Below are 17,886 nucleotides of genomic sequence, written 5' to 3'. Positions count from 1 at the left end.
GTCTGGCTTTCTCATTAATGACGTGTTCCTTTGTGATCTTCTCACTTGGCCATCTCTCTACAGCAGCTCTTCTGGCTTCAAATGCTGGAGCCGGTGGGTCAGTGCCACAGGGAAGGAAATCAGGATAAACAGCCACCACAATCGATCCACAGCTCAAAAGTTGCGAAGCAAAGAACCTGCCTACCCCGGTCAGCCTTTGAGTTCAGGTGAACTCCACTCATGACTTGCACAGATTCATGCTGTCCCATGTTCCCACTTAGCCTCACCAAAAAGAGAGACTTGGATGCGTGTTTGTTTCTCCCTTCTTTGGACAAAGAAGGGAGGGAGATCCTGGAATCAGGCACAAAGCAGCCTGGATACAGCACAGTCAATAAAATATCTTAAGTGCAGCATTTCTCCTGGGCATTTTCTCTTTGCGAGGGAAAAGCTGTAAGTGTGAACAGATGAATTAGAAGTGAGAGGGGAAGCATCAGGACAGCTGCAGTTTTACTTAAGCCAATATGTGCAGTCTCTGGTAGGTAACTGGGCAGAATCGATGTTTGGGTCTTCTGACCCAGGGGATGCAATCGGAGTCACTCAGCAGGCATTCAACACGGGGACGACACCTACCCTTGGCTGCTGTTGCTCCTGCTGAAGGCAGACACGCTCTCACAAGGACACCAGATGCTACTGCTGTCTTCAGTTTACTCAAGCGACGAACAGGCATGCGCCTGGGGCTGGGAAGCGGCCCAAGATGGGGAACGCAATGGGAGCCTGGAGGGAGCGCTAAGCTCACACAAGGACAAGACTACCAGAGGCCATATAGACTGGCTTTCAATCACCCAGCTTGCTCCAAAAAGAAAGGAAATAAAGAAGGCCAGGCCTGAGCAATGTACGGTTGAACACTTCGAGGGCTGACTGCACTTCTCACAAGTCCCAGCAGCTCCCAGGTCATAGCTACAGACTCCAGGAACTAGATGGCTGCCTCGAATGTATGGAAATAATTAAATTTGTCTTTATTGACCACCTTTCTTTGAGGGATAAGCAAGTCAGGTAGGTGTCATGTTCCGCACCACAAGAGTAATGACAGAGAGAAACGGCCCTGAGAAAGCCCACTCTCCTTGAGCACAAACTATCACCACTAGCCTGTCTGACCCAAACCCTTCCCACCAGGACCTTGTCCTTTCTACCTGATGGAGCAAAATCTGCACAGCTCTTCCTCCTGCGTTCCAATCCCTTGGCTTGAAGAATGGACCTTCAGCTCAAGCGGGCTCTTCTTGTAAACCAGCTCAGCACTAACTCCTTGAAGAGAAGGCTTTGCCTCTGTAGGTCATGTCGCATCATTTCTGTGCTGTTAACACCTCGGCTGCGCACAGAGCCATTGCTCCACGCAGTCTTCATCCCTTCTAAATCCTCTCCCAAACTCTCCCTTTCCACCCATGGCTTCAATCTGCACGTCTGCCACTTGCTCTCCCATCCACTTACGCTAACTTGCGCTAAACTCATTTAGTGATTAAATGCTCAACGCTGGGACACGACTGACTTGACTGAGGCCCGGAGCGCCCTTCACCACGCTAAGGCAGCTGCCTTTGCTGTTATTTCTGAGCTCTCTCACCTGTGAGACTGTGATGCCGCATTTCTTGGCTAGCTCTTCTTTGGCTTCCTCACTGGGGTAAGGGTTGCTGAGATGGGAATAGAAATACTCATTCAGGATTTCCGTAGCCTGCTTGTTGAAGTTTCGTCTCTTCCGCCTTCGCATGAAGAAAGAAGGGGAGATAGGAGGAAAAGGAAGGGGAATCAGCGCCAGGGATGCAGAAAAAGGAATGGAATGCCATTTTAGATAATCTGACTTTCCCCACTTCCCTCCCGCCTTCCCCTGCTCCTCGGAGCATGGAGTGCAACAGACTCATGGCCAGGAAGCTTCTTATCTGCGCCTCGCTGGTGACTCCTCTCTCAGCACCTGGTGACTGCTCTCTCAGCACCTTCCAAAGCAAGTACGTCTCCGTCTCAAATCATCACTGTATCCTCCAGCTCACAGAAGAATCTTAAAACTGGAGCCCAGGTCCTCCACCTGGGAAGGTGACTCCCGACACCTGGCTGCACTGGCCAAAGACATCATCGCTACTCTGCAAAGCTCCGTTCTGAGAAAGCAGCGCTAGATACAGCCTTGGGGAAGGCTGTTCCATTTACAGCTGGGCGATATCTGTCATCTCCCTCTTCCCTCGTACCCCAAGCGGAGCTGCCTCTCCTCCCCACCCAATGCTGCAGCCCAAGCCACAGCCCGCACGTAACCAGCTCAGGGAGTGAAATAATTTTACAGCAAATCGAAAATCTGTGACAATGGGAACGGAAGGAAAAGAATAGGAACCTAGGGGGGACAGGATGGGCTGGAGGATTAACTTTCATCCCTAACTGATGTGCACATTTTCACCACAGAGGTTTGTCAGAATATGCCACAGAATTTCCTTCTGCCACAGCAAAACCAGGATGCGCAATTCTCAAGGTACAGCTGGCAACCTCCCTGAGACAGAGGCGGGATGTCTTCAACTCCTGTCCCCTCCCCTGCTGAGCTACAGACAACTAAAGGATAAGGAAGGTAAATAGCCTCTGCAGCTCAAGACCAAAAGACGTGGCCCTTCAGACAGACCTGAATTCACTCCAGAACCTCAGAACACCTCTCCCAGGCCCGAACAATACTGCGCGGAGGGTGGGGAGAAAGGTTCGGTGGGGTGAACTCACCGTGCATCCAGAAATCGGGAGCGCAAGATCATGACGGCTTCACACGTGCTTTGCTTCAACTGCATCTGGATGGAGCTGAACTTGCGGTGGATGATGCTCACCATCCGCTCTATCTCCTTTGGTGAGATAGGTCGGGTCCGGCTCTGCTCACGCAGCAGGTTCATCACATGGGTGGTGAATTCGTTGCATGCCTGGGATGGCAAGAAAAGCAAAAGAAACCCCAGGATCGGAAGGTCATTCGACCGCGTCAAGGACAGTACGGAGGTAACACTGGTAAGGAAGGAGATCCAAGTGCAGGCCTCAATGGCTGGGGCTTTTTAGGGCAGACCCAGAGCAAGAGTGTGCTGGATTTCAAGGCAGAGATGAATTTCTCTCACCTGCCAAGCAAAAGGCATGAGAGACTCCCAACAAACATGTTGAGAAAGGCAGGAGCCAATTTCTTTGCTCTCAGGGATCACGGATGGAGCTGGGGCACATGAAGCCCTAGGACTCATGAAAAGCATTGAAGAAGTCCCAGCCACTGTTTTTCTGGATGGGACTGGAGGAGCTACAGATGTATCTGTAGAGGACCATGAACCTTTTGACCCGCTGTCCCTCCTCCCGCTGCCCCAGCTAGACCCCAGCACCACGTGTCCTGCGGAGCCCCTTGTGCTCCACAGGAGCAGCTCCCAGAGAGACACGGCCCTGCTCTGCGCTCTTAGCACGTCAGATAAGAAATAAATAACAATAATACTTAAAGCTTGAGTGAGGCAGGAACCCTGACAAGTAAGGGCAAGCAGGTAACAATCTCAATTAGTTTGCTGCTGGCACAGCACCGTCTGGCTGCTCCTGCTGTCCCCACGCCGTGAGGACAGGGCAGCGGGGGGAGTCGGGGGGACAAGTGAGGGATTTTGAGGCCGGATGAAGGCCACTTCGTTGCCCTCTCCTCCATCCTCACAAGCATCTCGCAGACATGACAGGACCCTCCCATTCCCAGAACCAAGCCCTGAAAGCCAGGCTGACACTCGGACACTGATGGCTCGAGAAGCCTTCGGTGCTCCTGGGACACGGGCAGGTGCCCTGGGGACAGCGTCCCCAGTTCCCACCCCATGGTGGGGAAAAAGGGGGCTGGCAGGGGAAAGAAACACAGATTTTGTGGACTGGGGACGTGGACTTGACTTTATATATCCCACCCCACAGCTCAGACCTAACAAGGAGACATCCCAGAGGCCAGCAGAGTCCCTCTAACTGCCCATCACCAGCTCCAGCTGACAGCTCCCATCTCCCGGGGTGAGCACCGGCTACGAGAGCTCTCAGCCGGGTGCCTCTTTGCTCCCAGACACCCAAGCGCTTTCAGCTCGTCTCCTCTTGGCGTGAAATAAAGAGCATTAAAGGCAAAATTGCAAGCGAGTGCCGTGCTGTCACAGCAGCAGCCAGACGCCGTGAGAAGTCAGGTGCTGAGCTCCCCCGGCCACCAAAAATGGGACTGGCAAGAGGGGGGTGGAGGCTGAGAAAACCTGAATCCCGGTTTTGCAGGACTGTGCGTGATGATACCAGAGATGGGGACCGGCACAGCCATTTGCAACGCAACTCGGTGGCAAAACCAACCCCGTCCATGCATTGTGAGAAGGAAAGATGTGGCCCGTCTCACCCCACGGGGCTGGGGCAAAGGCTGCTCTCACCTCTGTGTCCCTTTGGGGAGCAAAAATGACGCAGAAGCAAAATCAGAAAAGCAAACAAATAAAACTCCTGCCCAAGGGGAGGAAGGAGCAAAAGGTCCTTCCCTGAAGCCTGTCCCTGGCTGTGCCAAGGGTCTCTCCTTGGACTTGGTTCGCAGAGGACATGGGGTCTTCTCTCTCTGTCCTCAGCCTAGGGGCTGAAAGATGAGCCCTGACATGGTTTCCACTCCTACCCACGTGAGATGGCGGAGGACAGCCACCAAAGGTCATCCTTCCAACCCGCCCCATGCCTGCTCCCTGGGCCCTGCCCCCCCTCCTCCTTTAATGCTCTGCCAAAATGTCTTTCATGGCATGACCACGCTTGGCTTCTCCAACACCAGAGCCCTGCTTGGCCACCCTGACTCCAGCTCCAACCAAGGGGCAAACATCTAAGGTAGCTCCACGTTAGCCCCAGGTGTAGGTCTGAAGATGCCACCCAGCAGCCTCAGCTTGGCCAACATGGCACTGGAAGGGGCGAGACATCCCCTAGCCCCACCACACAACCAGTTAGCCGGGTAAAATGGGAACCAGGCTGGCTTGCCCATACAGACCCCCGCACCAGTGGCCACTCACAGCCCCACGGCATCGGCAGAGACGGCGTTAAACCAGAGACCTGAAACCCCGCCTGGGCCTAGCCGTGGGGGATGCCTTCTTGCTCGCACTCCATAAACCACAACCTCGGGGTAGAAACCACATTCATGGCAAGGGTAAGCCACGCGGCGGCAAAGAGAGGTCTGCAAAACATCTGGAAGCGTTTGAAAGAAACCAGTTTTGAGCGTTGGCCCCTGAAGCTTTTCATGCAATTGTCAGTGTTACCAATAGCTGCATTCATGACCCAAATAGCTTTTCTTTTCTTTTTTTTTTTTTAAAGAATCATTTTCCTCAAGAAAAAAGCCACTTTTTTTTTTTTTTTTTTTCCCTCTGGAAAAAGAACTTTTCAAGCAGAAAAAATATTCGAGGACGATTTTGATTCCAGCCTTGCTTGGAAACCTGCCTGCACTGAGGCCAGCACCTCGAAGAGGACTCCACCTTCACAGGGCCAATTTTTGAGAAGATATTCGGAGAGAAGTGAAAAGTGAGAATCGAAAGGGCAACGTGTGCCAAGCCTATTCTCACACCACATCCCAGCACAAAAACCCAATCCTCCCAATCCTCAAAAAGCATGTTCTCACTCCAAGTACCAAGCAACAGTTTGCGTTTGCCCGCACGCTCCTAACAATAGATGTCAGTAGCGATCCAGGCTGTGCACATCCATGCTGCAGTGCCGGAACCGGACGGTGGCTCTCCCGGACGCTCTGGCTCTCCTAGACACTCCAGCTCCTGCTCCCACCATCCCACTATCACCACCCCTGGGCAGCCCTTTCCTTCCGCCACAAAGGAGCCTGTTACCTGCTCGTACTTCTCCAGCTCCGTGTGGTAGATCTGCCGGATCTGGGAGAGTTTGGCTCTGTAGTCGGAGTGCTCCACCGAGTTGTCGGAGCCAGCTCCTCCCGATGCGGCGGCGGCAGCGGCAGCGGCGGCTGAACCCCCTCCTTTTTCGGGGCCCGCTACCCCCTCGGCCAGGAGCATGTTGTCTAACCGCATCAGCTGGGGGTCCGTGGGCTCCTCTTCCTGCGCCCCCCGGATGCTCAGCACTGCAGAAGACACAAAAGGGAGAGGAAAGCCTGAGTCCTGAGGAGGATTAACTCGGGGAAGGGGATGCTCATCCCAACTTGGACCGGTGGGGCTCAGTCCCCATCAACGGGGCTTTTCTTCCTTTCCCAAGGGTACCCCACCAGGCTGTCTGCATCCTGGTGCTCCAAGTGCTCGTCTCCACACGCAGCTCCTAGGCTCTCCAGCTCCCTGCTCCCCTCCCTGCCTCTTCCCCTCATTCCCGCAGGGAAGAAGTAGGGCAGAACCGGCGGTGAGCTCGCCGCAGAGGTAACCCAGAAACCCACGCTTTGCGTTCAAACACGCAGCAAAACTCCTAGCACCGCCAACCAAAAAACCCGACAAATTTACCCATTCTTGCTGCCAGAAGTGATAGGGACTGTACCCCGACTGCACGGGATGGGAAGTCGGGAGCCTCTAGCCCAGACCTCAGCTCACCCAGGGGCCCTCTCGTGTCACCTAACGTACCGTTTACGGCCTGATCCCGCACCGTTCGCATCAGCCATCAACGCCAGATGGCAGAGGAAGAAGTACAGAGCCCGGAGCCGGCTGTGCCTCAGTTTCCCCATCTTTAAATACAGACGCAGAAGGCTTGCAAGGCTGTGCTTTTAGCCACCCAGTGGAAAAATAAGCGAAAAAAGAAATGGACAAAATGCATTTTATTCTTTGGAAAACGCCAGGTTTTTTTTAACAATCCGGTCGTTCCAGTGAAGCCTAAACCATGCTAAGAAAAGGGGTGACAATAAATCAATCCTCCCGGAGTGACTTGCCAAGGAGAGAATTTTCCTCCCCTCTTTGTACTCCCTGCCTCAATGATTGCTTGGAGTAAAAGTCCTTCTGCTGTGAAGGGGAGCATGGGAGCATCCCGACCATGCTGGGCTGGTTTGGGAAAGGGCCACGTCCCAGGTCTGAAGGACGGAGGTGCCCCACGTGTCCCCCCCCCGCCATGGTCTGCGTTTGAACACAGAAGCAAACCCAAGCTTTCCCACATGCACATAGACAGGTGCGCACAGCTGCCAAATAAATAAAATAAATCAAATAAATCCTCGATGAGCGAACACAAAAAGGCATTTCCTAAAGAGAAACAAAAGTGCATTTCCCCGTCTCATGCGGCACAGGAACGCAAAGCACTTTGTAAACACACACACACACCCCCCCCACTCCCCGAGCACACCCTCGGAGACGGGTAATGTTGTGTGGATTTTAATAAAGCCGTGCCCGCTTACACCCGAGATGAATTTGACACACCTCCCCACCCCGCCGAATCAAGAGAGCAAACAAGAGCAAGTGATTTTCTCCATCACTTAAAAAAAAAAAAAAAAAAGTCTAAAATTACTTGGCCATGAGAAGTAAAAGCAGAGCAGCTAAAAGAAACCCCTACGTTCTTCCTCACTCTGAACCAAGTTAGAGAAGGATTTAGCTATTTTCCGTACAATAGCGTAGTAAAAGACCTTGTTGAGAGGTTTTGGCGAACACTAGAAAGAGATTTTTTTAAGCCTCAAACTCTACTGAAACCATTCTTTTCAGGACTCTTAACATTTATCGCCGGTTTTGTGATCAAAACATTCGCTGTCAACAAAGGTGGGAAGGTCAGGGGGAGAGGAAAGAAAAGAAAGCAAAAAAGCCCGGCAACAGTCAATTTGCCAATAAAATGAGCGAATAATAAATAATCCCACGCTAGGGAGGGTCGTTTCTAAACAGAGGGATGGGGGCACGCTGCCAAATTTGGAGCCGGGTGCCAGTTGCCGAGCCCCGAGGAGACAGGTCCGGCATCGCCCTCCACCGTGGGAGGCTTCCCACGGCACACGCTTCACCGGCAAATAAACCCGAGGGGAGAGGTCAGACTCCATCAAGAAAACGGTTTGGGGTCTGCAATCCATAAACTGAAACAAGAGGTAAATGTAGCCAAAATCCTTCAAAAGAGAAGAGGGAAGTGACAGGCTGCGGGCGAGAGACAAACTTGCTATGATAAAAAAAAAAAAAAAAAAAAAAAGAGAGAGAATAAATTCATGTTCTTCCAGGAAAAAATAACTCACTAAATTAAAGCGCATCAAAAGCCCAAACACAAATGGAAGGCAACACAGGTTAAAAAAATAAAATGAAATTAAAAACCCTCAGATAAACAAATCAAAAGCAGAGTTGCCAAAACAGGTGCATCTGGATTTCAAAAGGGAAATATTTTTAGATTAAAAATCTCAGGAATCATTGACCTGACAGGTAGGCATGAGTGATTAATTAGTTGATGTTTAGAAAGCTGCTGCCCGATGAAAAGCGCTGTATAACCCCTGAGCTTTATTACCGTGCAACACGCAGGGACCAGCACCCGCTGGGTGTGTGCATCCCGAGCATCCTACGGATGGACGCGCGTCCCCGCAGCCGAGACCCGCACCCAGCCGGGGACCACGCGGAGGGGGCCTGGGTTTGGCTGCCCGCTCCCAGGCAGGCTAGGGAATAAATAAATGGGAAGGACAATGTGTCTAAGCAGAACTGATGCTGCCTATTTATCCCTGGAAGGCTGCGATCAGCTGAGAAGAAGACAAAATGATTATTTAAAAGCTCCTTTTTTATCTTCCCCGGTGCTGTCCCCGGCTCCAAAGTGCCTCCTGCCAGGATGCCCGGGATGCTGGGCTCCTTGGCAGCTCCGACCCTCCAAAATGCCCCCGCCGTGACGGGATGCAGCCCCCGACCTGCGGTGCCTGGGCTGCCGATGGAGGCTGCAGGCTTTCCTACCAAATTAAAATAAAATAAATTAAGCAGAACGATCCTCAGTGGTCCGGCTTTGAGGGGCTGCGGGCACGCTCCCCCCCACCCCGGCCTGGGCATCCCCAGGACCCGCCATTTGCTGCTCCTAATTAAAAAGAGGATTAAAAAAAAAAAAAAAAAAAAAAAAAAGGAAGAACAAAAAGAAAGATAGCGACTGGCAACTGGGGGGAGGAAAATTCATGCAAGACTTTCCGTCCTTGGCCGCTTTCCTGCTGGCTCGGCAGCCCCCGGAGCTGTGGCAAATGCCGCTAGAGGGTGCTCGGCCCTCGCCGAGGTCCCCCGCTGCCTCAAAATGCATTTTTATATATAAATATATATTCCCACACACGCGAAGATATATATACAGATTTATTTTAAAAGCAAAGCCAAACCACACGCCTTGTCCCGCTGCGACTGTGGAGGGGAACTGAGGAGCGTGGCTGCCCAACGGCTCGCGGCCGTGGCAGGGTCACCGTCACCGACGCCAGCAGCGGGAGCAGCTGGGGACCGCCGAGCCACCAGCCCGCGGTCCGGTCACAAACGCCACCAGGGTCACGGCGACCCGTTCCAGCAGCTGGGAAATGGCTCCCAGCTCACATGCTCGCTCCTTTTTCCTCCCGAGCGAGGTATCACAGCCACGCTCTGCAGAGGACATCGTCCAAGTCCTGGGCTGGCCCGGCAGTGGGACTGGCCTCAGAGAATCAGGCGAAGAGACAAAGCTCAAAATAGCTCCCCAGCTCCTTGCCTGCCCTGCGATTCAGGGACGCGGGATGGAAACCGCATCAGGTCGCCAAAGCTTTCAGATGGTCCAAGATGATTCCCACCATCCTGGGCATCTCTGATGAGCGCCTGCAGAGCAGCCAGCCCCACGCTCACACGAGACAGGCAGGCAGCACCCCGCTTGTGTCTCTGCCCCCACAGCATGGTACCTCCACCTGGTGGGCAGCCACGCAGCGTGACGTACAGCCAAGGTGGGGGGCACGGCCAGGAGAAACAGCCCATGGCACATGCCAGACATGGTGCTGGCATATGCCTTCGAAACGGACTGCACCCTGGGGATGGACTGAGGCTGTGAAGACACCTAAGAAATCCACAAAGGTGGGTAACAGGCTCCTCCTGGTCCTCCACGCTACCATCCTCTCCAAAGGAGCACTTTCCCAAAGAGACCTGAGGAGCCAAGCACACAGCCACCTCTCTCCTCCCCCAAGGCCACCCCAAACCAGTTCAGTTTAACAACTCTTTGCTCTCCACCCCTTCCAAACCCTCCAGATCAGAGGTGCACAGGCAACATGGGTGGAACACCATCATGAAGGCAACCAGACATGATGGGGGTGATGGCAGCAGCTTAGCAGGAGACTGTGGCTCAGCAGTGACAGTGGAAAAAGATGCTCAAACCTCCAAGCTCTACCTGTCTTCTAGAAAGGGCAGTGCCCACAAGTTGAAGAGGTGTGGGAAGCAGAGGCCTGTCCCAGACAGACTCCAGCATGGGATATATCCACTCACAAGGAGACACAGGCTGCCATGGTACAGCACTCCTCACCATTTCTCATCCTCGTGTCCCCCCTTGGATGCTGCTGCACGTGTGTGTGCTCATTGTCAGTTAAGACACAGCCAGGACTCCTGGGGTGAAAGCCGAAGATCAAGCAGAAGACACTGGAGGAGACTATGGCCAAGCAGTAGACACCGGAGGAAGCTAAAGCAAGGTGGAGCAGTTGGGAACAGCCTCTCTAGGAATGCAATGGGGACATCTTGGAGGAAGAAGACACAGTAAATGACACAAAGCCAACTCAGGTTGCAATGATGAACGAAGAGGTCCCCAGAGCTGGCGCAGCCGCTCATGAGGGCTTTGCTGCAGAGGACCAGCATTCCTTGACTCTCTGGTCTGACTCCAGTGGTCAAAACCCTAGTCCTACGAAATTTGCTGTGACCGCCTGGTTAAGATCTCCTCCAACTAGATGATCTCCAGAAGTCCCTTCCAACCCCTACCATTCTGTGATTCTGTGAATTACATGAGCTGGCCGTTCCTCTACAGCTCTGTTTGCTGACACCACCAGCGAAGGGCTGGTCCCAGCAGCTGGACGTTCAAACAAACCCACCTTAAAAGAGACCTGCTGCGTGGTTTTCACGAGTACGGGAGGAGCGCTGCCCTCCCGCCCGAGCTGGGCTGCTTCTGGATGGGTTTTCTCATGGTTGTTTCTGCCCATTCCCAACTTGCTGAATTGCCTTTCCAGGGGGACATTTTAAAGGAGAAGGAGATTTCAAGTAAATGATTGCAACTTATCGAAAATAATGTGCTACTTAGCATTGGAGACAAGCATCCTGGCAGGCAGAAATGGGAAGCAGTGCCGGAGCAGATGGGAGTAATTAGGTTGTGATTTTCAGAAGGGTTTTCTTTCCTGCCTCCACTGTGCCTAAGATGTACTGGGGGGGGGGGAACAACCCATCCAACAACAGAGTTTCAAGAGAGGCAGATGATTCCTCTGCCGGGCTGCGAGCTGGTCTTTGGTGTGACTTTCCCGTGGGGAAACCAGAGATGCTCAGAGTGGAAATGCTGCTGGTGGAGCACGGCTGGCTGCTCTCGCTGTTCTCACACAGCCACAAGTGGGGCGAAATGCCTCCTTCCCCACCAAGGCACTCATCTGCCACCTCACTCCGCGCATTGGCTGAATAAAGCCTTGCCCAAATCCTGTCCTGGACCGGTGGGTGTCCCTGCGGGGGGATTTGGGCAACGAAGGCACAGCAGCTCCTCCGCGGGACCCCCAAAACTCCTGCACAGACCCCCGCAGCGCACAGCCGGGCTTTGAAACACGCACCAAACATCAGCCTTCTTCCTACCTTTTGCAATTTAACCACTATCTGCAATATTTGCTCAGGCTCGTGGAGACCGAGCTTCCGGAGTCACACAAGCCCACTGGTTTTCTTTAAACATATGTTTTTACACCTCCAGGTCTAAAACAACAGCCATCAAACGGAGGGACAGACGTGATGCCAGCAAATGCCCCTGCTAGCAAAACTGGTAACTAATCATGTTATTTTTAAGCCAATCTCAATATTCCCCGGAGCCTGAGTCTACATTTGTGAAGGCTGAAGATCAACAGCACTGAACCTGGTACAAAAATATTCCCATCTGCCTCATATTTGAGGGCAGTTACGCATTAAGTGGCTTGCGGCTGTCTGTCTGCATCCTCCTCGTACTCATACGTGGAGTCACAACCAACTCAGGGGAGTTGGCGCTTGCTTCCTCAGCTGATCCATGACGGCACGGGCTTCAGTCGCTCTTCCCAAGCTACCTCTGTGCAGAAGAGCCCCCAGATCCCACGCATCTACCTAAACTCCTGGTCTTTTTTTTCCTTTGCAAGTGTATTTGCAGCCTACTTTCTTCTGCAACAGCAAACCCCAGACACAAAGGGAAATCCAGTGGTTTGGATCTTTAAACACAAAGTCACCTTCAAGACCAGAAGGTGTCCAGAAGGAACGTTCACAGCAGGAATACGGAAACTCTCAAGAGCTTTGTGGAGGATGCTAAAGCACCTCTGGCTGCGTCTTCGCACTGCCCATTCAAGGGTCCATGCGAACGACAGCAACGTAAATGCCTTCTCGGCAAAGCCTACGGTGTCCGCGTTAAATGGGGACCAACAATCTCAGTAACCACGGTAGAGCACCTCAACGTTAAGTAATCACAGGGATTTTTATACCTCGGTTGGATACATTCACCATGTTTACATAAAGCCACTGAGAAAATCAACATCAAAACACAAATACCTATTTCCAAGATAAATGTAAGCTGGAATTTCCAAATACACTGGCACACACCCTTCCAGGAAGCAGGAATTAAGAGAAGTTGGGTTTTGTTTTTTTTTTTCCTCTTGCAATTGACAGAAAAGTTCCCCTCCTCACTCCAACCTTTCCAAAACTTACAACTGGATGAACAGATTTTGCTCAGATTTTCCAAAACAGGCTGCCGTGAGATGAGACATGGAAAATTTCAGCTGGCAAAATGGCTTTTTGTGCATCTTCTTATTTATTTATTTCCCAGGAAAAGGAGGAACACTGTGAAACCAATGGGCCATTTCTGTCGGGAATTTTCACAGTCTAAAGCCATAAAAGAAACCAAAAATCCCAGCAACAAATAAAGAGAGAAGCTTGTACCTGGACCCCGGACCACCCTGGACCCCAGCAAATGAACCTCCTCTGCCAACACAGGAATGTCCACCGGGGCTGTTTGGAAACAAAGCACTTAAACAATTCTGTGAGAGATGCTTTGAAAGGTGGAGAAGTGTTCGTTCAGTCCATATAAGCACACAAAATCGTGATAAGACGTGTACAGCCACAGAGAGTTTAGAGTAATGGTTCATCCAGCCCCAAAGGCCAACTCCAGCTGCAGCCAACAAGCCCTGCTGGAGACCCAGCCAAGGCCACGACCAACAGCAGAAGCATCAGATATTCAGGACGGTGGCACTTCCCCCAGCACCCTCCCACCCACCACCAGTTTTGGGAACTTGCATCGCAACCCAAATTCAGATCAATCCAAAAATGCTTCCTGAATCAAAAATGCCGTCTTCTCCTCCCGTTTCATGTTATAGCTTCCCCCTCCCTCTTTTTATAAATCAAAATTTGGGTCAATTTGAAAACAACCAAACTGCTTTAAAAAATACTAATTTCCCATCTTCCTGGGGCAAAAGAGTCCAAATTAGCTGCTGAATCCAACCCGAATTAAAAAAAAAAAAAAAAAAAAAAAGGTCTGAATTACCCTCAAACCATAATGTCGGGGCGTGGGGAACGGAAGAGGGGAATTTATCACATGCCAAAAAGTTTCTCAGCTCCCAGCGGCAGCTCTCCATCACTTCAGGAGATGCAGCTTGCATGTGCCACGGAAGCTGCAGAAGAGAGACACGTATTTCATAGCGCTGGCAAAGAGTCCGCACCAGTTTTCTCCTAACCCCATCCCAAATGCCAAATGGGTTGCCATAGCGAGTGAGGATCTGGCAGCAAAATGCTCAAAAGGTCTGGAAAATTACCACTAACACATTTTGGGGGAAAAAAATTTCCCCTCCCCAAACTGGAAAACGATCTGAAATAGTCCTTTCCACAAAAATAGGGCACAATGTTGCGGCGATTACCGAGAACCAGATTCCCCAAGAAATGTGACTCCCTGGGAAGCTGAATGAACACAGATGAACTTGTCTTTCCAGTCCTTCCCCACGTCCTGCTCCTGACGACCAGTTTAGCTCAGGGCTAGTAACCGAGCCGGGTATGGAAACTTCTGACCCCATCCCCACGTGTCCAGTTATTGCTATTTTGTGGTCGAATGAAGCATCGCGGATCAAATTTAAGTATCTCCTATTTTTCCCTTTGCAGTCCTGACGCGACAAACCGTGTCTGCTCGTGGATGCTTCGCTGCAGGTTGGTGGCTCCACCAGCCTCCCGTCGGCTTCAGCAGCAAAACTCCCAGCTGTAATTTTCGTATGTGAAATCTGGGGGCAGGTAGTACGCAGAAGCCAGAGGCGACTGAACCTCTTGCACGAGGAGCAGATCCCTGAACAGAGGCGGGCGGTTCCGTCGCAGAAAGCAAGCTGGAAGTGCTTGTAAACATTAAAAAACCAACCAAAGCCAAACCACCCCACCGGTGGACAAACCACCTCCTCTCCTCGCAGATACAGTGGCTTCAAGTCCACCTTTGCCACGTTCCATGGAGCAGCAAAACCTCGCAACCTAATTAAGCAAATCCACTTCCCCCCAGTAACACTCTGCCAACAACCCATCACCCCAGAGCCAAACTCCGGGCGCAGAGGGGTCAACCCCCCGTCTTACTGGCACTCGGAAGAGCACGGATAAATTTTGGCCGCCCGGGGGTTCTGCTGAGCAACCCCCTCGTCCCCAGGCCAGGGTCGCGGTCTGGCTGCGAAGCAGGCTGAGGCTGGGGAGCGCTGGTGAAGCGGGCTGGAGCAATCCCACGCTTGGTTTATCTCACAAAGCAGTTTTCCCCTTCTTAAGCAGGGCAGGATTAGCAGGCTCCAGTTACAGCTATGAAGCGTAATCAATCCCTTATCTGCATAGGCAAACCCAGCACGTCTCCAATTCTCCTGCCACACCGACAGCGCGGTAAGCGAGAGGTTGTCTGCGGCCACCCGGCCTTCTCCATCCTAGTCTCCTCCATCTCACCCCAGCCCCTGCCGAGGGCAGGGGGACGGGGACCTGGACCGACCTCCGGCTGCTCGGAGCAGCGGCTGCAAGGAGATAAAGGCAAGCAGGGTGAGATCCAGCGCTGCTCTGCCGCTGGGCCAGATTTAAGCAGAAGAGGTAAACCAGCTAATTGACCACAGGCTGGCCCGGCTCAGGGGAGCAGCATCTGCCGCAGAGAAAAGCTGGCGGCCGGGATGGGTAAATTGGCACTACAGGCAGCGGAGGGGAGGAGGATAACACAAAACCCATGCATCTGCCTCCTTCCCACACCTCTTGGTGTCTCGGATTTTTTCCAACCCCAGATTGCAACATGGGGCAAAAGAATCAGATTTTGCTATTGCACTGAGAAGAACAGGCGGTTAAACAGAAGGCTCTGCCTTGGTCCTTCCAACGGCAGCACCTGCTGTGCCGGGACCTCACCTTCTCCTGCTGGAGTCTCAGTGATGGACCAGACTCCCCTCTGCAGCACCGAGAGAGTAAATTGTCACTGAAGGACAGAGCAAGCCATTGTCCCCACCCCAGGAGATGGCTTGGACCTGGTGTTCGTCCCACCTGGAGACACTGGAGAGGACTAGAAGCTCCCTAAGCCCTGCAGGAACAAATCTGCAAACAAAAGATGGGATTGCTCCCAGAACAGGTCCAGCCATAAACCCCCTCCCCTCTGGACGCCAGTTGGGCTGGGATCTGCCTCCTGCTCCGGCGCGGCGCTTTGCATATGAATTCTCCTTGCTGAAAAGAAATGGGTCCTTTGAATGAGCTGAATCTGCTAATGAGAAGCCGGGGCCTCCAGAGCCCCTCTGAGGACAAGGGTCCCCTTTCCACCGCCCCAGGCCAAGCCCTGAAACTGGAGAACAAACAAAGAGAGGTTTTCCCCCCAGAAGGAAGCTGCCTTTCCAGCCTGCTCCCCCTCTCGGAAAGGTCATCTCCCCTGGCCATGCAGTGCCTGCGAACGGCTGCTCCACGCACAAAGCGGCGGGGGCAAGAAAAGTCATAGGTGAAAAGACTGGCGAGAGCCCAAGCTGAAAAGCTGCATTTCAGGATTCCCTTCTCCTGCCGTCCTTTAAAAAAAGACGACCCATGAGACTCCATCCAAGGGAAGCTGGCTCGGGGCTCGTTAGATGGCAATGCCCCACTCAAGTCTTTGGTTTGCTGCATAATTTGAAGGTGCCCGCTGACCATCACATGGCCAAGGGCGCTGCTGCTCTGTCGCCACGTTGATGGCCTTGCCATGGGTTAGATTCGGCATTTTGTGCAATGCAGGAGAGATTTGCCAGGTCTCAGGGCCAAGCCATTGCAGGAAAATACACGGTTCTTTCCCTCCCTTTCTCTCTCACGAAGCAGGCGGTGCAAACCCACGACAGACATCTTCACCAAAAGCTGGGGACAGACACCTAACAGCCTCCCACTGCAGAGTGCCCTGGGGCCGTGTCCTCTCCTTCCACTGCCCAGGGACCTGCCACCTCCTGCTTAGTGGCACGGTCTCTGCCTGGAACCACATTCCCATGTCCAGCGGTGACCTTCTGATATAACCCAAGGGCCGAGCACGGCCCTTGTCATTCCTCCTGCTTACTTGAAGGCAGCCTCATCCCTTGGTGCTTGGAGGTGGCTGCAGGAACAGTATATCCTTTTTTTTGGTGAAGGCAGACAAGAGGGAAGGAAAAGAGAAGGAAAAGCAACTGTTAAGTGAGGACTCTCCACCCAGGGTGAAACCTCAGGGGTGGGTTTTGCAGCAGGAAAACTACTGCCCTGGCAAAGGGGAAACTGCAGCTACTGCCAATCACAAGCAGATCAGAAGTGCCTTCCATCAGCGACTGTCTTCTCTGAGGGTCAGCCATGGCCCAGGGTCTCTGCCTCATGGAGGATGGACACCGCTCTTCCCCAAAAGACAGGAGTCTTCCATTCCAGATGCATTAGAAACCATCCCTCCCCATGCCGTGGCACCAGGTGCCACGAAAGCCCTCTCCGTGAAAAATCTGAACTGAAAGTAAGTTACAGGCCTATGAGGACAGGCCAAATCCAAAGCAGAAGAAGGAACCGTAACCAAGTTATTGGAAGTCCCACCCCAACTCCTGTAGTGTAGCCACCACTTAGATGCAACACGTCAGCCACTGGGCAACCGCAGACACCTAGTTTTGGTGGTGGCCTGTATTGGGACAATATGAGGCCACTTCACAGTGTTATAGATGTCCTATAGGACCAGAGTCAGCCTCCCTTGAACCCATACGCACATGAGTCCCATGTGTTTCTGAAGTACCACAGCTCTCCAGGACTAAATGTTCCTCTGACTCCTTGCAGACTTCCCTTACACACACGTGCAAGGTCCTTCTCCCTATGCTATAGATAGATCACACCAAAACCTGACTGTTCCTCTTCGATTTGCTTGGTTTCCAAGCTAGTCCCACCCACAGCACCACACAGAGGTCAAGTTTGCCCAAGCCTAGACGGTCCATCAAGCTCCCATGGCTAAGACATGCTATCTTGAACCCAGCTTTGCTGGGATTCGATGATCTTGGGCAAATAAACGAGCACATTTTCTGCACGATGCTCAGTCCCTCATGCCACCGTGCCGACCTGCTGAGCCCAGCCTCAAACCCCGTCCTTGAGCGCACCAGACAAAGCCTGACTCTTTGAAAGGCAACAGCCGGTCGGCAGCGTTTTAAGGCCAGAAAACAGCTCTGAACGTTCAGTTCCTTCTTTAAATAGAGGCCCCTTCTGTAAACGATCTGTTTGGACAGGAGGGAGAGTGCTGCAAGAGTCCAAGCGCTTGTGAAATAGGATCGGCTGCCTTCGCTCCCACTCCATTCAAAACATGTGGGGGGAAGAAAGAAACCCAAAACTGGCAAGGCAAGAGGGAAGGAGAGAGCCCCTACATGTCCGCGCTGCTGGAAGGGTGCAA

The 17,886-nt window shown here is 52.5% G+C and overlaps 1 protein-coding gene across 3 annotated transcripts in view; it reads right to left on the bottom strand.

Annotated features, from left to right (window-relative positions):
- Nucleotides 1-17,886, bottom strand: part of PBX1 (PBX homeobox 1) — a 132,638-nt gene that overhangs the window by 19,205 nt on the left and 95,547 nt on the right. For 2 of the 3 annotated variants that reach the window (XM_074596467.1, XM_074596468.1), the window contains exons 3-5: nucleotides 5,805-6,049; nucleotides 2,719-2,909; nucleotides 1,595-1,730 (exon numbers count right to left, since the gene is read on the bottom strand). In XM_074596467.1, the coding sequence (XP_074452568.1) occupies nucleotides 1,595-1,730; nucleotides 2,719-2,909; nucleotides 5,805-6,049 (572 nt within the window). Of the gene's footprint in view, nucleotides 1-1,594; nucleotides 1,731-2,718; nucleotides 2,910-5,804; nucleotides 6,050-14,618; nucleotides 14,766-17,886 lie in introns of those variants that run through there. The other variant, XM_074596469.1, reaches the window with a different exon arrangement.

This window comes from Larus michahellis, chromosome 8 (assembly GCF_964199755.1).
Source record: "Larus michahellis chromosome 8, bLarMic1.1, whole genome shotgun sequence".
NCBI classification, from domain to species: Eukaryota; Metazoa; Chordata; class Aves; order Charadriiformes; family Laridae; genus Larus; species Larus michahellis.
Note: the sequence above shows the minus strand (reverse complement) of the source record. Positions and strands in the feature narration are given on the sequence as shown.